At 43.8% G+C, this 22,898-nt stretch overlaps 1 protein-coding gene across 2 annotated transcripts in view; it reads left to right on the forward strand.

Moving 5' to 3' along the window:
• LOC135240781 (SH3 domain-binding protein 4-A-like) overlaps positions 1 to 22,898 on the forward strand; it is a 47,919-nt gene that overhangs the window by 18,770 nt on the left and 6,251 nt on the right. The window contains exons 2-3 of one of the 2 annotated variants that reach the window (XM_064310700.1): positions 777 to 978; positions 1,212 to 3,553. In XM_064310700.1, the coding sequence (XP_064166770.1) occupies positions 825 to 978; positions 1,212 to 3,553 (2,496 nt within the window). In that variant the 5' untranslated portion in view covers positions 777 to 824. Of the gene's footprint in view, positions 1 to 776; positions 979 to 1,211; positions 6,329 to 22,898 lie in introns of those variants that run through there. The other variant, XM_064310699.1, reaches the window with a different exon arrangement.

Raw genomic sequence — 22,898 nt, forward strand, 5'->3', positions numbered from 1 at the left:
CCCTGACTTCACTGCACTAAGAATCATTGATTTTAAAATCAGTAAATATCAGGCTATGCAAATCTATAAATAGCAGGCTATGCAAATCTGTAAATAGCAGGCTATGCAAATCTGTAAATAGCAGGCTATGCAAAGATGTATTTTAGATGCACATTAAGTCCTGCGTTTTGCGCTGTTGAGCATTCTAGTGGAACAAAACACATGCAGGTCGGTAGACGGAAAATGCTCGCATGGATTAAAGCTGTGAACAGTGCTTATCTGTCTTAACTGCCCTAATGAACAGAGCTTATTAATCTTAACTGCCCTAATGAACAGAGCTTATCTATCTTAACTGCCCTAATGAGCAGTGCTTATATATCTTAACTGCCCTAATGAACAGTGCTTATCTATCTAACTGCCCTAATGCACAGTCCTTATCTATCTTAACTGCCCTAATGAACAGTGCTTATCTATCTAACTGCCCTGATGAACAGAGCTTATCTATCTAACTGCCCTAATGAACAGTGCTTATCTATCTTAACTGCCCTAATGAGCAGTGCTTATCTACCTTAACTGCCCTAATGAACAGTCCTTATCTATCTAACTGCCCTAATGAACAGAGCTTATATATCTTAACTGCCCTAATGAACAGTGCTTATCTATCTTAATTGCTCTAACGAACAGTACTTATCTATCTTAACTGCCCTAATGAGGAAACCGACTCTTGTTTTAATATTGTGTATGAAGTATTTTCATGGGCAGCCTAAGCCTTTCTAATTATGACTGTTTTTTTGCAGATGAAATGGAAGGCCTCCAATGACTGGTCATGGCCCTTGGCATAATGGATGTGGATGATTAGCCTGAACTGGGAAAAGAGCAAGATGGCTGCTCATCGAATCCGAGCGACGAGTAATATCGCTCTCCCTCGCTGCAGGTCTGAGGGGACACTGATTGATCTGAGCGAGGGAGTTTCTGAGGCTGGCCTCACGGATGTCAAAGGTCACTGTCTTTCACTGTTTCCACTTGCAACAGTGTTACCTGCACATGGCACTATAGGGCTTTCTTAATGATCAACTGTCTGCATATAATCTATTGTCTAAATGTAACTATTTCAGTGCAATAATTGAGCTGGAGTTATTTATTTTAGAGTAAACATAACTGAAAATGAAACTGCTGTTAATAAGAAGAAATGTTTGGTCTCTTTGAAATAGCCTTTTCTTTATTTTTTGCAGTGCCTTCTTCCGTTGCCTTAAGGCTGGACGACTCTGCCTCCTATGGCAATATACGGGAAGTTGTTGCCATCAAGGATTACCGTCCGTCGAGCTTCACCACCCTGAAGTTCTCCAAAGGTGACCGGCTCTTCGTGCTGGACGCCTCGAGCGGGGAATGGTGGTATGCCCACAACAACACTGAGATGGGCTACATCCCATCTGCCTACGTTCAGCCGCTCAGCTACTGCAGCTCCTCCCTCAGCGACAGCGGGGTCATCGACAGCGCGGGCGACAGTGCCGATGACGGGGCCAGGGAGCCCGATCTCCTCGGGGAGTGGACCGGGGTGGTCCTGGAGCCCACTCCCTTCTCCAACCACAGTTCCACCAACCCCTTTCTCAACGGGGTCCTGCAGGGTGGGCTGGACCAGAACAGCAATGAGAAGGCCATGCGCAGTAACGCAGACTTTCTCTATGGCACCCTGGTGCCCTCCATTTCCAACCCCTTCGCCACCTCCAGCAACTATGGCAACAATTGCTTCGACATCACACCCACAAGCCCCAACCTGGAGGCTGTGCAGAACCTTTCCCGGGACAACCCTTTCTTCAGGAGCAAAAGGTCCTTCAGTTTGTCGGAGCTTTCTATTCTGCAGGCTCAGTCTAATGTTGTGCCCGCCTCCTTTGGGTTCTGTACTGGTTTAAAAGCCCCATCGCCTGAGCAGTTCCAGAGTAGGGAGGACTTTAGGACTGCATGGCTAAACCACAGGAAGCTGGCCAGGTCTTGTCATGACCTGGACTCCTTGGGACAGAACCCTGGGTGGGGCCAGACTCAGCCATTAGAGACTAGCATTGTGTGTAAACTGGATAGCTCTGGAGGGGCAATCCAGCTACCAGACACTAGCATAAGTATTTACATCCCTGAGGGTCATGTGGTACCTGGGGAAAACCAGCAAATCTCCATGAAGGCCTTGCTGGATCCTCCTTTGGAGCTGAACAGTGACAGGTGCTCCACCGTGAGTCCCGTGGTGGAGATCAAACTGAGCAACATGGAAATAAAGAGCTTTATCACTCTGGAGATGAAGGTGTCCGTCGTGGTGAGGAAGGAGAGCAGGCAGATGGCTGAGGTGGTGTGTGTCAGGAGTGACTGCAAGGAGGGTCCCTACACCCCTGTTTCCCAAGCTTACATGTATGGGGACATGATCCAGGTCCATCTGGACAACCTTGAGCCCTGCATGTACGTTGCTATCGTGGCAAAAGTGCAGCACATCTCACAACATTTGACAGTGTGGGATCATGTGATGAAGAAGGTCACCCTGGGCGTCTATGGTCCTAAACACATCCATCCCTCCTTTAAGACCGTGGTGGCCATCTTTGGACATGACTCTGCTCCCAAGACCTTGCTGGCAAATGAGGTGGGGAAACCAGTCCATTCCACACCTCCAGTGGCCCTGCAGCTCTGGGGAAAGCACCAGTTCATCCTGGGACGGCCGCAGGACCTCCGGATAGGCATGTACTCCAACATATCCAACTATGAAGTCAAGGACAGTGAACAAGCTCGGCTGGTACAGGGTTTTCAAATTAGACTGGGGAAGGTGAGCCGGCTCATTTACGCCATCACCTCACGGAATTCTGAAGACTTATCTGACTTCACCCTTCGGGTTCAGGTCAAAGATGACCAGGACTGCATCCTGGCCCAGTTCTGTGTGCAGACGCCACAACCCCCTCCAAAAACTGTGGTACGGAAAACAGGCCAGAGGAGGTTCCTAAAGAAAAAGGAAGTGGATAAGATCCTTTTGTCTCCTCTGGCTATAAGCTGCAAATACCCAATCTTTCATGAACGATGTATCATCAATTTGAAATTCGGGAAGTTACTAAAAACGGTAATCAGGCAAACTAAAAACCAGTACCTCTTGGAGTACAAAAAAGGAGATGTTATTGCATTGCTTAGTGAGGAGAAAATAAAACTAAAAGGACAACTGTGGACCAAAGAGTGGTATATTGGATATTATCAGGGAAGGACCGGGCTTGTTCATGCAAAAAATGTTCTGGTTATGGGGAAGGTCAAGCCCATATATTTCTGCGGGCCTGACCTCACTACCACCATGTTATTGGAGCAGATCCTAAAGCCATGCAAATACCTTACCTACATTTACGCCTCCGTGCGCACAATCCTGATGGAGAACCTGGGGAACTGGAGGGCTTTCGCTGATGCCCTGGGCTACAGCAACCTCCCTTTGTCATATTTCTGCCGGGCAGAGACGGACAGTGAGCCGGAGAGGGTGGCCTCTGTTCTCGAGAAGCTCAAGGAGGATTGCAACAATCCGGAAAACAAGGAGAGGAAGTCGTTTCAGAAGGAGCTCATGACCGTAAGTGCCGAACAGTCACAAACTGTCCACGAACATGGAGCTGTACGTTCGCTGCTTTCTTGCGTACCGATGCCTTCGATGATTTCTTCTGTGACGGAAAGAGTTTTGCCAGAATGACTGGGTTTGCTGAATAGAGCCTTGCAGTGTTTAATGTTGTGGTTTGGTGGTCTCCTTCAGTTGTGATTGGCATTAGTAAGAGCTGAATACGCGTCAGCTCTGTGGGTTCTGGGAATTGTGAAGAACAGCAGAATATTTTGGCAGAACCGGCTTCTAAATTGCTGTGGCTGAGAGGTGCACCCAGCTGGTGTAAAGCAGGCTTTGCACATGGGTCTGTCTGCTACCTAGTGACTTAAATCTCTGCACTGTGTATAATGTATGCGCTGTCTGCAAATTATGACACAGAGGAGCCGTTACTAAGTAAGACTTACTGAAGCTGTCATTCATGCTCCCGAGTCTGTGGTGTGTTTTACAGTCTGGTAGCAGTGTTACGAACAAAGCCTGATTGCACTGTATTAAGAAGCATACAACTTCTGCAGATTATGTCATTATTAATCAAGGGTTGCTTGCACACAGATTAGTGATGTGTTTCTGCTGTTAGGTGATGGGTTTATGCTCACTGATAGGTGACGTGCTTCTGCGTGTATAGATAATGTGTTTGTGCATGTACATGGATAATGTTTGTACACATATGTAGCTGATGTGTTCATGCATATACATTTGTGATTATGCCTGTCCATCGGGGCTGTGTTAATGCCTGTGCGTCGGGGATGTGTTTATGCCTGTGCATCGGGGCTGTGTTTATGCCTGTGCATCGGGACTGTGTTTATGCCTGTGCATCGGGGATGTGTTTATGCCTGTGCATCGGGGCTGTGTTTATGCTTGTCCTTTGGTGATGTGTTTATGCCTGTCCATCGGGGCTGTGTTTATGCCTGTGCATCGGGGATGTGTTTGTGCCTGTGCATCGGGGCTGTGTTTATGCCTGTGCATCGGGGCTGTGTTTATGCCTGTGCATTGGGGATGTGTTTATGCCTGTGCATCGGGGCTGTGTTTATGCCTGTGCATCGGGACTGTGTCTATGCCTGTGCATCGGGGCTGTGTTTATGCTTGTCCTTTGGTGATGTGTTTATGCCTGTGCATCGGGGCTGTGTTTATGCCTGTGCATCGGGACTGTGTTTATGCCTGTGCATAGGTGATGTGCTTATGCCATTGTGTTCATTCACAGGCAGTGGAGCTCTGTCCCAGATAAGCCGTCACTGTTGTCTGTGTCCTTTACAACACCTTCGCTACAGTGGCAGTCTGCATAAATGAATGTGGGGACCGTGATAAAAATAGCACACCCTGAACATGGCTGCTAATAAAACATCGGTAAAGAGTAGGTAGCATTTCCCACCTCTGACCCCACTGTCAAACTCTTCCCATGTGATCTGTTAGAGACGCTCTCTGTAATCAACTACTGAGTCTTACCACTGGCAACATGAATCCACACCCATTCTTCATACCTTACTATGACCTTCTGCAAATACTGGCAGTCAGGTTTTTTTGTCGCTTCTGGATATCATGAGAAACCTAGGTTGTGATTTGAAATTATTGAGATTGAGGTGGCCTGCTAGTTCATTTCAACTAGCGTTCTGGAAAGGATTTTCCTTGGTAATTTGACGTTATTTTAAAAATAAATTCAATACAAAACGGTGGAGGGTTTGCACTAGACAAATAAATAAAATATTATTTTGCTCATTACTTACTGGTTTATTTATGTCAGTTTATAAGCCTGGCCGGATGAACCCAATGTTTCAGGGAACCCCACACAGTATTTTAAATGGCATTCTATGGTTAAGCAAACCAAGCTATATTTAAGCTCACTGGCTTTACTATATAAAAAAATATACTCAATATAAAAATGTTCTACTCTGGAGAGTGTAAACTGTTTGTCTGTTGTGGAGGACCTTTTGTTCTAAGGCCCATATGCATGTTATTTAAGCAAGCAGGACTATTTATGCCTGTTATTCAAGCAGAATGGAGAAAGCTCTGTTCCATCTCCTCTCTATTTTGACAACTGCAGCAGCCATTGTTCTTGCCTGGAGGTACATGGGAAGATGGTTTTCCTTTGGAAATACAGTAACACGTGTGAATACATTTATGAGCAAACGTATTCCCATCCAGCCATCACTGCTGTTTCCAGTTGTCAGCGATGACTTCCGTCCATACATGGTGACCTTTATTCTGAGGTAACGAGGTGGTGGTAAAGCTGCTTCTCTACAGGCGTATATTATAATATTGGGCTCATATCCTTTGAGTGACAGCGTGCCCACTTCAAATGTTCCCGTGAAGCTGATGCTACGAGTCGCTCCTAACGCACATCCTCGGGCGAAGCAACATTTGCTTCCAGCGGTTTTCCGTACGAGCGAGTTGGTAAATATAAGCACTCCCTGAGGTTCAGATCTCAGGAGCTGCCTCAGATGGCCCCTGATGTTGAGGTTTTGTCTCTGATGTTGAGGTTTCGTCTCTGATGTTGAGGTTTGGTCTCTGATGTTGAGGTTTTGTCTCTGATGTTGAGGTTTTGTCTCTGATGTTGAGGTTTCATCTCTGATGTTGAGGTTTTGTCTCTGATGTTGAGGTTTCGTCTCTGGTGTTGAGGTTTCGTCTCTGATGTTGAGGTTTTGTCTCTGGTGTTGAGGTTTCGTCTCTGATGTTGAGGTTTGTTGCGCAGTTTTGGCCAAGGTTGGCGTGTAAGGCGTGAGGTTGACGCTTTGACGAGCAGTGGCGAGCGGAGCATTTGGTAAGTGCATGAGCTGCATGGGGCTTCGCCTTCTTCGGTCAGACGAAACTGGGAAGAACGAGCCTTACACATTGTGTAGGCTATAACTTATAACTATATACTGTATATACAGTGAGCTCCATAATGTTTGGCACAAAGACATTTAAAAAAAAATTGTCTCTACTCTAAAATGTTAGATTTTTACTCAAACAATTTGCATGTGGTTAAAGTGTACATTCTCAGATTTTATGTAAGGGGATTTTTATACACTTTGGTTTCACCTTGTAGAAATTAGAGCACTTTTTAAACATGGTCATCCTCATTTCAGGACACCTTAATGTTTGGGACATATTAATGTTATATAGCCTACATGAAATTAATCATGTTTAGTACTTTGTGGCATATCCTTTGAATTTCAGGAATTTTCTAGTTTTTGGCTTTCGAAAAACTCCTTTGTTGCTTTAGCGGTATATTTGGAATCATTGTCTTGCTGTACGGTGAAGTACCGTCCAATGAGTTTGGAGACATTTGCTTGAACTTGAGCAGATAAGATGCTTCTGTACTCTTCAGAAGTCATTCTCTGCTGCTATCAGTAGTTACATCATCGATGATTAACACATGGGGGTCATTCTACAGGAATAGTGGTATAGGGAATAGTGGTATAGCCTAAGTGATGTCTTGAAATGCATTTCATTTTTGTCACTCAAAACGTAGGGTGCAGTGTTAACCTTTTAGGTTGATGAATCCACACAAATGGCACATTAATATATTTCAATGACTTTTTCATTAACTCAAGAACGCTTGCACCATCTTTTCGTCACTGGTGTTATAGTACTTGTACCTTGTGACAACATAGAGGGTTTTTCAGAATTTAATTTCTCAGTTCAATCTGCACATATATGCAAATCCAGTGTTTATTAATGATAATACAGTAGAATCCACTTTTCGCATAACAGATTATCACATAATTCGGGTATTGGCATAGAATTGCCAAATACCAAACCATTTCCCATTCATTACATTTTAAAGAGATTGCATGTTTGCGTAAACCATTATTGCATACTTCGGATATCTCTATGGACATACGTCCAATTACATTGCATAATGAACTATGAATATATGTTTAAAGTCGGCAGATGCCTCATAAATAATCCAACAATTACCCCGTAAAGACACAAAACCGCCAAAGTTTACGAAGATAGATGGTTTCTTTTGAAAAATCACGTCTATAGCAGAGGCCAGAGTGGCACTCATGGTTGTCGCCGCTCTCTGTCTACTGTTTTATTTATTAATGCAATTAAACGGATTCTGCTGAAGTTAATCTTGCGTCTGAGGTTGCACATAAACTTGAAAGCAATCAAAACTTAAACTTGAAATGCAGTATCATTCGCAACCAAATTGCACCAGTAAATGCGCTGGCCATTTCTAATTGTTTTACGGGTGTTTTTTCACGATTTCTCCTATAGGTGGCTTAAGCGGCTTGAAGAAACACTTAGGCGGCCTGCCGAAGACATTTCAATGCAGGAAAAACCCTGCATATGGTCTTTAGAATATTCTTGGAAAGACAGTTAAAAGAGGAAATAACAGTACAGTGTGGATTATGCAAATGTTGCTGGTTTGAATTACTGTGTTAATATTTATAAGAGAAAACAAAGACTCGAACTATCAGGGAGAGAGCCCAGGAAACTACAGTTCTCAATGCGTAACCCCCCCCCCCCCCCCCCCCTTCAGTGTGATGAATGTAGAATACAGAGATGTGATTACACCCCCACCCCCCGGAGAGATAGACGGAGAAGTGACCCACCTTCTCCCTCTTCCTCCCCGGCTGGCGCATCGATCGGCGTATGTATCACCATGCAGACGGCTCATTGGCCGGTCCCAGGAGGCCACTCACACGCGCTCATCCGTCAGTGTATTACGGTGAAATCATGGGTCCGCTGATGTGAGAGTAATGACTGTGGCTCTAACGCAGGTCGATAGTAAGGGGTCTGAATCACGACGGCTGCAGCCGCGTGCCGTACGGTGCATCTCGGTCAGGGCCTGTTCATGTTCAGCAGCTTCCGGGAGAACCGAGCTTTCAGTGAAAATAGTGTTTAAATGCAAATGAAGCTCGCAGCGGTTCAGAGCAGACGCACTCCGTTATTGTGAGAAGAAGACGACATTCGGATCCCTCGGGGTCTCCTTCAGGTCGAATCCCGCCGATGAAGCACCGATAAAGAAAACCGCATTCGGGTGCAGCTGATTCACTTCACTGATGAGCCATCAGAGGTTCCATCTCACTAAACTCTATGGTCCTTCTGTTATCACACTGAAGGAGTTTCAGAGTTGCGTCATGTGTAACTACACTGCGCAGTTGAGAGGAGTACAGTTTTCTCCCACCTTATACCATAACCGGCGATAGAAGTGCAAATGTAGTGCAGATGCAGGTTGCATAATGTAAAATCAGGGGCAGCACGGTGGTGCAGTGGGTAGCGCTGCCGCCTCACAGCAAGAAGGTCATGGGTTCTAATCCGGGCTGGGCCTTTCTGTGGGGAGTTTGCTCCCCCATGTTCTCCCCGTGTCCGTGTGGGTTTCCTCTGGGTACTCCAGTTTCCTCCCACAGTCCGAAGACATGCAGGTAGGCTAATTGGATACTCTAACTTGCCCATAGGTATGAGTGTATGACTGAATGGTGTGTGAACAGGTAGGAGTGAATGTCCCTGTGATAGATTTACAGCCTGTCCAGGGTGTATTCCTACCTCTCGCCCAATGCACGCTGGGATGGGCTCCAGCACCCCCCATGACCCTGACCAGGAATATGCAGGTTAGATAATGGATGGATAGATGCTCGGTGGATGTCATCAACACCCAGATGATAGATAGGAGTGCCATTTTATTTAATTATTTTTATCCCAGAACTATTTTATGTGGCCTCTGAAGTTTGAACGTTTAATACTGCATTTAAGTATGATTAAAGAAAAAAGAAAATTGTTATGCCTCATGCCTATTGTTATTGCACTTAAAACATTTTATAATTGTCCATATGAGTTATTGCCCAGCCCTACCTGGAAGTATAGGTCTTTTTTTTTCTCATTTAATTCCATATTTAGGCACTTGGATTTTTTAATTTTTCTTAAATACTATTTTGTATATTAACAATGTGCAGGTTGCCCATTAGTGTATTTATTGCTTACTATCCAATTTTTGAATGTTATTCAATATTTCATGCCAGTAAAGTGCTTTTGTTACTAATAGAAATTATGGACTTATGTATTATTACTTATGGAAATGTATTACTGCATTTTGATTCATTCTTATTTTATACGTATTCTACAATTAGGCTACAGTATATAACACTAATTAATTCAGCCTTTTTTTTTGCACTTTTGTCTTGGTGAATTTTCTCAGTTCTATACACGATGGAAATATTTTAGATTTGTGGCCATATTAGGGCTGTTCCTTTTTTTTTTACAGTAAAGAAACTTTTGTGATTGTAATTAATCGTTCAAACTTGTAATGTTGTTGCCGAGGCGCAGGAAGGAGCCCGGTAGCGCTCTGCGTTCATTCGTGTTGTTCTCAGGGCAGCACTGGATATCAAAGAGGCCGATAAACAGCACGCCATGTTATCGTCTTGTCTGGAGGATATACCATTACAAAGCCTTCATGTGCGGGCCACGCTGTCTGTATAGCCTGTAGTGCTGCATATTTTAAATGGGGGAGCCTCGAAAAATTCTACCTCCAGTGCTCCTCAGGAGAGCCACGTGGAAACATTACAGGTTCTATGCCATCGGAGACTAAGTAATAACCAAGGAGATCAGTCAGTTAACCTTTTGTGTATTTTAGCCATGCCATTCTTGTGAATTAATGATGAACCGTGCACTTTCTCTTTTGTTTGAGCAACAGTTGGTCTACCAAGTATATTGCGAATGGCATCATTGACATTGTTACGATCTTCCCTGGTTTTATTTTGTTTAATAAAACCTTCGAGATACTGTCGTCATTAGTTCTTAGTTATAGCCTTGCTCATTTAATCTATTTAGCTACAGGTTTAATGGAAATTTAAACTGTGCTATTATAAATATACATTTAGACAAGGTTTTATTGAAATTTTGATGGAAGAAAATTTCAACGAATTCCAAAAAATTTCTCCATTATGAGATGCGTTCAAACGGAGTTTTTGGAGGCAGTGTTAATTTGATTAATGTACGGTGTGTAGGTGGGCAATATTAACTGCTCTCAGAAGCATTTTTACATTTAGCTGTGCACGATCCCTTCTGCCTTTTTAGAGCCTGTAATTATGCTGGGACTACAATGACAGATGTTCTTAAAGAGGCCTTTTAGAGCATTTCTGAAGCAGCCGACTGAAATCAAAGAATAGGAAAATGGCTCTCGTGTTTCTGAGATGAAAGTGATGGAGCCATAAAGAAAGAGCTCGCTGTCTTCCTTTGTCATTTCAGACTTCTTCAGTTCGCCCACATCTCTCAAACTGTAGGGCTTTACCCTTCCTGACTGCTCTGTTCGGTTTGGAATATAAATATTAACTTAAGAAAATCTGGGACAGGATTGTTTCTGGTTTATGTTATTTTGTAATGGAGTTGAGGTATGATTAAATATTAATGGTGGGGAATGGTTTCGCTGAATTTCAGTCTCAGGCACGTGGCTCTCTGAAATCATCCTGACCCATATCATTTCAGTAGGGCTTAGAACAGAGCCAGCGCTCAGTATCACCAACACATTCACCTGGGCCACTGGAAATGCCCACCCCAAAACTCCTGAGGGGAATCATTTCCGTTTTCCCACAGACTAAACAGTTCCAAGTTCAGTCCCGTTGTAATGTATACTGTTGTAATGCATGTAATGTATCTTGCTGGCTTGCTTTTCAGTTTCACTGTACAGAATGCATATATATCACACACATTTGAATTTAAGGATAAGTAGCCTGTTCATTATTGTAAATACCTGGGCTTCCTAGCACTTTTAAATTTATAGGTTACAGTCCTCAGATTTCATCATTTCATGCGCCAGGCCAATTTGGCCTTGACATGGCCACAATATAGGTCACCTATTGGTCACCGGGGCCAAATCGCAAGGCAGTGAGGCTAAAATCTAATCTGCCATGAGGGCATCAAGAGCAGAAAGCACCTTGTAAAACCACTTATACCACTGATATAAGTCACAAGAGAAAGAAACATAAAACTGTTAAAACTGCTTTATAAATATCGTTAAACGGCGTAACCGTAAAGCTGTCATGGCTATCAACAACGATTGTTATCCCTTACCCATTTTATTGAAGAGAAGATGCAAGAAGGGAAATTTCAGATGAATAAACAAATTTTACAGGCTTAGACAAAGAGGTTCACTATTCTAATAGATACTTTATAATGGGTTGAAATCACTCTTTCTCTCTGACAGTTTACCTAACGATTATCTTGATATTACCAAACAGTTTGTCAGTTGGTATGAATCACATAATGATGGGACCAAGCTTATAATTTGTCACTATTGTGAGCCACTCTGCATGGTTCTATTTAGGCTATTTATTTAGTTTATGAGCCGAGAGACAGCGCTTAGCAACGACACGGTGAAGCTGTCACAACGTGAGAAAACAGTCAGTTTTCCTGCACATCTTTCCCTAAAGGCTAGGCTTAGCGCTGACCTCGGTTACCGGCGGCCCGAGGGACGCTCGCTGTCCTGTCGGTGCCCAGCTCGATGAAGCACGAGCGTGCCCCTGTGCGGTCGGCGTGTTGACCCCACTTTCGGGAGCAGAGGACACCTGTTTTTGATTCCGGAGGGGCTCGGTCTGAGCCGAGCTGCAGAGGGGAGGCGCCGGGCTCAGCGGCGGCTGTCAGAGGCAGCTGTCAGTCTGGGCTCAGTGTCTGCGGCCCCTCTGTGAGACGGGAAAGAGCGCGGAGATGAGATCAGAATGAGTGACAGTCCCCCCCCCTTCCCCTCCTCTTCAGTCTTCACGTGCTCTTTTTATTGCTAAGTGTGAGCTGCAGGACCTCTGGAGAATGGACCCAGACGCATCGTTTATTCGTTTTAAAGGCACTGGTCTGTTTAATGTCAGTAGTGTGTAGTCTGAAGCAAAATGGCCTTGAAGCATCACAGCTTACAGTTATGAGTGGTTTTTCCTCCCACGCAGAGGTATCTTTAACATCAAGACCCCTCCAGAGCAGTAGAGCTCGTCGCACTCAGCCTTAAAAGTTAAACGACTGGTGTTGGGGTAATTTGAGTCTTGCGTTAAATGTGTTTCTTCAACATTTTGGTAATGTTTCGGCGCGTAAATGCGTAGCCTGTCTGTGTTTGCTGGGCCGAGTAAATAATTGCTGGGGGTTTGAATGATTTTCAGCTGGGCTCTTATAACACTGCTTCAACCGATACTGTCATGGCAACACCGCACGGATGGCATGGAGCCCACCTGTGTAAGTGAAACCGCGTTTCTTATCTCACCTGTGGGTTTACCTGGAAAACTCTGCTGCGGTGAAGGTATCAGTAATGAAGAAAGGGAGCCTGAGGATTCTGTATCGCTGAAACACAAACAGGAAGGGCTGTGTGTGCATCTGCGTGCGTGTGTGCGCATACTTGTTTGTGTGCATGTGTGTGCTTGCACACATGAGCGTGTATGCATTTGTGTATGTGTGTGTGTGTGCATTTGTGTGTGAGCGTGTGTGTGTGCATACTTGTGCGCGTGTGTGTGTGTGCTTGCACACATGAGCGTGTATACATTTGTATACGAGCATGTGTGTGCATTTGTGTGTGAGTGCGTGTGCGTTTGCCTCTCTGTTGTAGTCTGTGGGGAGTCTGTATGTGTTGTGGCTATTTAAAAATGTTGCTTTTTTACTTTGCGCTGGTGAATGCTGCTTGTTCCATTGAAAACCAAATTTTACAGAACGGGTTCTAACTTTTCATTATACCTGAAGTCTCCTGTTAAAGACATTCTTATCATTCCTTAGGTGTTTAAGCAGTTATCCACTGTGCTGCTTTTTAGATGTAACTACAATATTTAAAATTCAGGTTGGATTTCTGAACTTTCAAACTTTTATGAGAGAGAGGGAGAGAGAGACGGACAGAGAGAGAGAGAGCAAGAGAGAGGGAGAGAGAGAGAGGGAGAGAGAGACGGACAGAGAGAGAGAGGGAGAGGGAGACGGACAGAGAGAGAGAGAGAGAGACGGACAGAGAGAGAGAGAGAGAGAGAGGGAGAGAGAGATAGTGGATAGGCTCCTTTATTTTTAGCAGAAGTGACAGTATGAATGGGAGCCTGATTCAGCACACAGAGCTCATTAAACAGTCTCTCTCAGACTCCTGAGTGCTCTGAGCGCTCAGAGAAACTGCTGGAGCCAAACTGCTGAGGCTGAGGCACACACCCTCACACACACACACATGCACACACACGTGCATGCGTACACACATACACACGCACGCACACACACACAATCGCACACGTACACGTACACACACACATTCACACACACACACACGTGCATGCGTACACACATACGCACGCACACACACACACACACACACACACACGTACACATGTACACACACACATAAACACGCACACACACACATACACACACATGTGCACACGTACGCACACGTAAGCTTGTCCCACAATTCCGTCCACCTGCTGCATGCACACCTGTGAAAGGGAGAAAGGGAAACATGGAAGGGCAGGAGCGCGTAACACGTGCACACATACACACTCACACAATTGCACACGTATACACACATGCATACTAGCACATGAGGGGTAATACACACACAAACGTGTGCACGCTAACATGCACTCATGCACATTCAGACACACAAATGCTTACACAGATGGGTGGCTGGTAACTGAAGGCTTCATGGTCGTTGTGTTTGTGTTCAAGTCGATGGCTGCATACTTTAATTAATTAACTATGCAGGTTGGGTGGTTCCATTCTCTGGAGAACATTTGATCCTCAGAACAGCCTTATGCAGTGGGATATTCAGCAAAAAACACTGAACGTTTGTCACGTTGGTAAATTATCTTAAGTGCAACCAATCCCAGAAAATTAAATAATATTGAAGACGTCACAGATAAGAAGCTCAGCCTTTGACAGTAGGTCTATTATAAATGGGAATTCTGCACCTGTACATGTAGCTATCTTTCCTTTGTCCAAAAATCTAGATGCTACAATCAAATCTATGAAAAAATATAAATAGCTACTGTTTTCCCATAATGCATTGTACACATTGTACTGGTGTTCATCTGAAATGTTACAGAATCATAATTAATTTCAAATCATTTTAATGTAGAAAATGTCATTCTAATTGTATCACTCAGACTGCCCCATCATCATCTTGCCTGCAAAAATACATTTTGCACATTTGTAAAAAAAACTAGTAAGCCACACATTCTTTTTTCAAGGGTTTTTGGGTTCTGTGTTTTTCGCATCACACCACACGGGTCCTGATAAGCTAATAATACATTTTTATAGTTCTTCTTATTCGAACATAACAACCTGTAATAAGAGCAGGTAATATATCGTCCAATAAAAGCAATGCTACATTTAGCAGAGCAGTGGAGTACGTAACTATGAAGGAATGATGCTGTAGAAGAAGGGTGTGTTTGTTTGTGGGTTTATAGGCTGAGGGCTCCTGAGTGTGGTGGGTCTGTATGAATGCCGTTTAGATGCAGGGGTAGCAGAGAGAGTGTGCACTGTAAGCAAACAGGCCTACAGGAGACACACAGGACTATGATTAAAGATGAGAGGTCAGAGGGGAGGTGGTAGGTGCCTGAGGCCTCGGAAGCGGGAATAGACCAGAGGGCGACAGGACAGGTAGAGAGGACAGGTAAAAATGGGAGGGGGGGGGAGGTGATGGGATGCCGAAATGTTTCAGGGTCCGCTGGACACAAGCAGCTAATAATGCATTTAAAATGACTTCCTTGGGTCATGGCATGGCAGAGCAATCTTGTGTAATCATGGTCTGGGAACAGGCGTATCGTTTGAAATGCAGTGTAGGACCCACGGTTGAGCTTGGAGCGGAGAAATGTGTAAGAAAATTAAGAATTTGTGTAAGATGGAAGTCCTGGGAATGCATGGAAATTCACAGCCCTACAGATGTTTCCTGTACACAAGTGGCACTTTAAATTTGGGCGAAACACAACCCCCCCCGTCCGCTCCATAATCCCTGGCCCCCCTTCCCCCGGTTGTGTTCCCATCAGTAATAATCCAATTATTTTGCTGCAGGACTTAAAAACTGTTTTTCAGAAATATCCTAGCACTGGGTCCCTCCAGCTCACTCCTACAACCATTATCACATCCGAATATAGCTTTTAAAATTTTTTTTTTTTTTAACAGATTCCTTAATTACACCTGCAGTCCTTTTCTCCATTTCCTGTGTGTGTGTGTGTGTGTGTGTGCTTGTATATATGTATGTATGTGTGTCTGTACGTGTGTGCACCTGTATGTGTGTGCGCTTGTATGTGTGTGTGCCTGTGTGGGTACGTGTATTTTTGTGTGTGCTTGCATGCGTGCATGTGTTTGTTGTATGTGCCTGCCTGCCTGCCTGCGTGTGTGTGTGCGTGTGTGTGTGCGTGTGTGTGCACACGCGCGCGCGACTGTCTGTTTATTGGCAGAGATGTCTGGTGCTACCCAGGTTCCACAAGGTTCTCTAATCCAAGCTCAACCGGGTTCTTTAGTCCTGTACCTACTGGCAGCCCAGTGTTTGTGGAGGGTGGGGGTGGGGGGGCGTCATGTGTCAGACCTTCTTCCTGATTCGCTCTCTCGTGTTCCACATGGCCCCTCGGAAGGAACGCTCCCTTTAGGTTTATTTTCACAATTTAATAATAGAAGAGTCTAAATGTGGGAGGTGTGCAAACTCCAAGCATCTCAGCACATGAATAAACAGCAGGGACAGAATGCGGTCTGGGATTCGCCCTTTCTGACACGCTGCCCATAAAAACGAGAGATTCTCTACAAAAATACCACTTCTCTAGAAACGCTTCACAACCAAGTTAACAAGACAAGACAGTTTTCAGCCACACACCTGCACTTAGTACATTATTGGCTCAGGTGACCTTGTTACACAATTTGATAATGGACTTCATACGTGCGCACTCACACACACACACACACACACACACACGCAGACATGCAATCAATCACATCACTTGCGTATGAAATGGTTCAGGTGGTTTGATTACCTGAAGTTGAGGATCCTCTTTGACTGACATCCATGCATGCTAAAAGGATAAGACTGGGGTAATTCAATATATCTGATTGTATCTCTCAGTACTGACTGACATTCTCCTACCCCATTTAACGTTCAGCCATAAAGCCATTCAGTCAAATAGTGCACGAAAGTCATTCAATAAAGCTCAGTGACACATTTTCATTTTCAGAAAAGGCAAAAATGATCATAAAAAACATGTATGTTTTTCATGGTAATAAAACCATACATGTAGTTTTAACCACATTTACTTCAAAACAAAGGAAATTTTTCATTTCAGTTTGTACTATTTTCAACATGTTGGTGCAGTGCATGTGGTTACATTCGATACTTTCCACATCGAAAAAGCTATCGCTGTCACATCATATAGTTTTTTGCAGTAGTAAGTACAAAGACCAGGTTTATCGTAATGAATTATGCTAAAGCAAAAGCATACCTCTGACTTGTTTTTGCAGTTTTTTGGACAACAATGCAGTTCTATGGCTTCTGGGATATTGGATATGTCTGGCATTGGCTAGATGGACGATACTGGTTGGTAGGAGAAATTCATTCATTCATTGTAGGTTTCAGTCTTTTCATTGGATATGCTGATCGTAAGAAAGTATAAATTATTATTTAACTATGTTAAAATAGTTTTTTCATTAATCCACGCAGGTATACATTTTATAGGTTGTTCTAGAAGGCTCGTCCTTCACACTGGTCAAGCAGGAAGAAAGAGCTTCTCTACAGAACTGCTGCTGGGTTTTTTTGGCCAGAATCTCCCTTATAAAATCCTCTGCATAAATACTGTCTGGAATTTTTAGAGAACTTAACAGGGCCTGCCAAAGAACATGCGTAGTGGAATGTACTGTAAGTACAAAGACCATCTGCTGAAATGCCAAATTCCCCTTCCAATGCATCATTGTGTAGTTTCTGGATTCTGACACCGTTGACCTTATATAATTCCAAAACCAAAGGGCAAAATAGCCACTTACTTTACCTTTCTACACTTTCAGGATTGCTGCTACTTGGCAGAGGGTCCCAGAATTCATTATTCCATCTTAGTACAGTAAGGAAAATAGGTCCTTTATTCTTTACGTGAAGTTTTAGGGATTGAGGGGAAAATGCCTATACTGATGGAATGGGTTTTTCAGCAAATTAGGCCTATGCTTTATTTCCTTAATTTAACGCTACAGAGTGCAACAGTTTGCCTTCGCAGAATCTGTAAATAATAAATGATTCCTCTGAGAAAATGTGATTTGCCCTTTTAATGATTTACCGGTAATATGCCCTGCTTCAAACAAATGGCTATAAAAGAAAGAAATGATCGTTTCCTTCCACTCCTTTTTGCATGTGTTTAGAAAAGGTTAAATATTAAAGAGAGGCGCATTAGTCCTTGACAAAAAGGGCGTCCCTTCGAATTTGGGTTTAGATGAGTGGTAGGTTGAGGGGACTGTGAGCTGTTGGTGTATTTGGCTCTGCATTTCTTTTCTTTTCAAACCAGTGTCTGCAATTGTGTTTCATGTTGTCAAGGGCATTTGGACCAAACATCCACTTAATAAAAGTAGAGATAACAAAAAATGATAAAGTAAAAAATATATATATATATATATATATTTTTTAAAATAATTGTGCAGGAATACGTTATTTAAAATATTAGGCCTACTTGATTTGGGGGGAATTTACTCTTGGCACCATGAAAAAAGACTAAAACTTTGTGTGTGATGACTGTTTTATGCTGCAGTATGTACTGTTCTGGATGTCTTGTGTTGATCCAGGGCATTATTAATAGTTGGATTACGCAAATATGTTCTAATTATTATCATTTATTTATACGGTAAATTATTGTTTTCTTTTTAAAATCACGTAACTCATGTAGGCTATATATAAAAATACATAGGAATTCTATACAGGACTCAATAGTATGAGGGTTTTGGTTGCGTATGTGGCCTAAATTTAAACTGCGAGACCATCATTTAAATTGGGAGCAGTGGTGTGCCCGAAAGCAATAGGCCTTGGAGGTCTGATGCAACGCAGAGCGAAAAACCTTTGCCCATTTATGGATTTTGGGATCAAAGGCACATTTCTCTATGGAGAAAATGAATGGAGTTTCACATAACCGTCCCTGTCACTGTCTGTGATTTAAGCTGGCATTTAGAACAGGGCTGTTTTTATCCAGACATATTTCTCTCTTAAATGGCACTGAATTCTGATGCCGCTTTCTGACCGAAATAATTATTTTGCCCACAGGACCTAACACTGCTGCGCATGCTTTATACTGTACATCGCAGCTAGCGGTTCCGTGGAGAGGCTTTTCAAGCACAAGTAGGTGAAAGAAATACTTCAATGGGAATTACTAACGAGAATGGCAACAATAGCAAGAATAAAGATATGTACAATGATATATACAACTGTTCAAAATAAAAAAGGATCATTTATTGCACTAACTGGTAACAGCAAATTATTTACATGCGTGAATAGTAGCTTGAATTGCAGCTCTGTTTCTGTTGCAATTGTGCATTGGGTCATCACGGGTGGGCTAACTACTCGACCGTTTGCCTTGAAACTGGGCTTTGGCCTCTAGAATCGAAGGCCACATGTTCTGAATTTGAATGGTGTCGATGACGTGAAAAACATGGCCGCTATAAAAAAAAAAACAATCATTCTCGGCCATTGGTTTATCTGAAGAAATTATACTAGAAATGCTGTCTGTAATGTAAATGTAAATGGACTGCATTTATATAGCGCTTTATCAGCTACAAATTGTGCTTCTTCGCTCAGAGCAGTTAGGGGTTAGGGGTTAGGTGTCTTGCTCAAGGACACTTCGACATGCCCAGGGCGGGGTTTGAACCGGCAACCCTCCGACTGCCAGACAATCGGTCTTACCTCCTGAGCTATGTCGACTAATTCTGTCTGATCAAGATGCCATTTGTGAACAAAATGACAGCCAGTCATATTTCAGTATATGAAAATTAGCATATGATGCTAAGTCACAGGACTAATTCTTGGTCTGATTAGCCTAATTCCAGGCTTGGTCTTAAGCTTTGGAGAATTTTAATATAGCCTATATAATAATAATTTTAAAAATTAACTGGTGGTGTGGGGCGTTCAGGGTTGTGGTTTGCTGGGTATGCTAAGTATAAATTCATGACAATGCATGCTGTTGTTAGATGGACATGGGTGGCTTTCAACAAGGAAAACTTGAATGGTGGTGATTGCTTGAAAAAGCAACGCTCTACGGCTCACCCTTGGTGCTTGGCCCCCGACATTGCTGCTTGCACCTATATTTGCACTTGTCTTTCTAAACTCTTTGGTTGAATTGCATACAATGATTCCACATATAACTCATTAATCAAATACCCTCATGTCCAAGGTCATCCTTTATGCCAAAATATCCAAGCCAGTCACCTCTCAGAGACGGTCAGGCTCACGGCAGTTTCAGGAACCACTTACAGGCACCAGAGAGGAGAGTTGGTCCGTGTATGTAGAACATTCCTGAAAGGACGCATAGAATAAGGAAAAAACAAGTCGCCATTTTGACTATAGCACAAATGCGTCTGAGGTGACTCATCTTGACAGAGTAGTGCTGAGAGAAATGTTGAACAAATAGACTTGTTATTATTTTAATGCGTAGCACGACTGTCGTGAGGACTGTCCTTTTAAGCGGATAATGCCCATAATGGGATTGTCTGCGGTCCAGAGACCAAACACGTCCTGGTCTGGAATTTTCTGTGTGGCCCCGCACACGGACGTGTCCTGAGAAGTAATGGAGAGAGGAACACAGTAACTCTTGATGGATGTGCCCTTCCAAAGAGGTCAGGTCAGGCCAACGCACCTTCATGCATTCCTGAAATTGCTGGGGTTTTTTTTATGAAGCCTGCGTTTCCCCCAGGATTTCTTGGTAGGGGGATGGTGAGATGGCGCAGTGCGACCCAGGACCGAGTCACAGTGGGGGTGGCGGGTGGGGGGGGAACTGCCCTGCCTCTCTTCACCGACTGCTTGTGTTGCCTACACAGGTGGCACAGCATCCCTACAACAGTGTTCAGATTTGTATGATGTGAATGTAGCCTATTTGTTTAACTATTAAGATTATGGTGTTATGTTTTTATCCAGAAAACAAGACCAGATCAAAACCTAGTATATGGCTGGACTGGCCGACCAATGGTGTGACGTCATAACTCGGCTGAGCAATGGTGTAATTTCATCACTCAGCCACAGACATTCGCGTTTGTAGGGCTGGCCCCGCTGTTGCGGTCCAGCCAAAAACAACATGATCTTAATATTTTAAATGAAAATGAAAATCATAACTCATTGGAAATTGTGGAGTATTATTTTCACAATTTAATTCCGAAAGCTTTCTGGCCGGTCATTAGAGGTCACTGAAAATCCCTCCTTTCTTCCTTTCACATTTGGAAAAAAAAGTTTTGTTTCTTCCAATCGCCTTTGGCCTGGAAATCAAGGAAATCAAGCCAGCCAATCAGAAATGACCTCCTCCATCTCTGATTGGCTGAAATTGTGGCACAGGCAAATCTCTGAGGGTACAGAGCAGGGGTGTTGAGAGAGAGAGAGAGCGAGAACTACGTGTTGCAAAGAGGTCAGAATTCTGCGCATATGTGGATATTAGCAGACATGAAAATCAATTTGTATTGAGCACTAAATGTTTTTTTGACAATGCATTTTTCTACAAAATGAAGTGCATGCGTGTGCAAAAAATCTCCTTTAGATTGCGCGTGCAGAAATTTGCCACAGAAGTAACTCCATACTGTGTTGTTCACATGCGGCTTCTGCATTATCACTGGTTTCTGAATGCTCCTCTCTGTATTGCCTTCTGCTGTTCTGCTTATCTCAGTTAATGCAGTTAATGACAGGACCTGGTCCAGCTATAGGCTGTGATTTATTCATAGGATTTGACAGCATGTGTGTGTGTGTGTGTGTGTGTGATGCGCACGCAGTTTATGCTGGCACTTCTCTGGAAGTTTGTTTGTCTTTGGATGTATTAATGAATCAGTTAAAATGTTTCCCTCAGCAGACGGCTGCACTGTTTTTGTGAGGGTAAGCTAGCACTGCGGTGAGCTCTGGAGACCGCAGCCAGTTTGGCTGACAGCATTGTGGCGATACTCTCGCCCCTGCAGTTCCCTTCTCACTGCCCTCCCTTTCTGCATCGCTAAACCCCTGCAGTTAGTGCAGAGTGCAGTTACACGACTAGCCTAAAATGTTCCCAAACGGGCTCATGTCACCCCCCCCCCCCACATCATCTCACTGCCTATTACATCTCCCATAAGGCTTGAAACCTCGGGGCAGAGAATGGATCGGCTCCACCGTACCCCAAGTCAGTCGTCGAACCCCACACCCCTGCCAGATTTCTCTGTTCCGCCCCCTCTTTCAGTCTCAGTCAATGCCTGCCTGTACTGGCCCCTCAGTAGGAGGGCAAACTTCTCAAAGGGGTCAGAACAGCGGAGTCATTAGTCATCTTCCAGCACAAACTGAGACCCACGACTTCAGACTGGATCTTGGTCTCCCTCCCATCCCCGCTGCATAGCTCTCCTTTTGTACTAATTCTGCTTGTGGTACTTTCATTCTTCTCTATTTTGGGCCTGTTATGAATGTAGCCTATTTGAATGTGTACTTAGAATGTGGATCTTGGTTAGCATAGCTATCCTGCACTAGTGATTTAGTGTTATCACATCATTGCTCTTGGGTCTGTGAATGCAGTTATCCAGGCCTGTCACATTCATATTAATCAGGTGAATGCATTTTGTTTCTCTTGCATTGTAAGATGGCAGGACAGTGGATAGGAGCTCTCTGCTAAGGGAATGTAATGCAATGAGTGTGGGCGTTAAACAGATTATCGAAATTGATTGGCAGGTCGGATGTGCCCCTCATTGACTTTTTCTTGAAGAAAGCCTATGCCTCTGCCCATTGCGCCAGAAGCAGCATTAATTGCATGTAGTTGTTTTTTCTGTTTGCTCTCTGTAATTGGTTTAAAGTGCTTTTTGTTTGCCAGTGCAAACAGGTTGTATCCCAGAGTGCTGTGCATTAGTTTGTGCTTCCTGGGGATAGATTTGATTGTTTTGAGTGAGAATGGTGTGGTGTTGTGCAGGTTGTGTATGAGATGGTGTGGTGTTGTGTAGGTTGTACAGTATATCAGACCGTAGGAATGGTGATGTGTAGTGTAATGGTTTTGTGTAGGTTCTATATCAGACAGTGAGAGTGGTGTGGTGTTGTGTAGGTTGTGTATCAGATGCTGTGGTGTTGTGTAGATTGTTTATCTGATAGTGTGCTGTTGTGTGAGGTCTAACCTGGTCCCTGGTTCCTGCTGGCTTGTGGCGTTCTGTGAGGTCTAACCTGGTCCCTGGTCCCTGCAGGCTGGTGGTGTTCTGTGAGGTCTAACCTGGTCCCTGGTTCCTGCAGGCTTGTGGTGTTCTGTGAGGT

Source organism: Anguilla rostrata, chromosome 15 (genome assembly GCF_018555375.3).
Source record: "Anguilla rostrata isolate EN2019 chromosome 15, ASM1855537v3, whole genome shotgun sequence".
In the NCBI taxonomy this organism is placed as follows: Eukaryota; Metazoa; Chordata; class Actinopteri; order Anguilliformes; family Anguillidae; genus Anguilla; species Anguilla rostrata.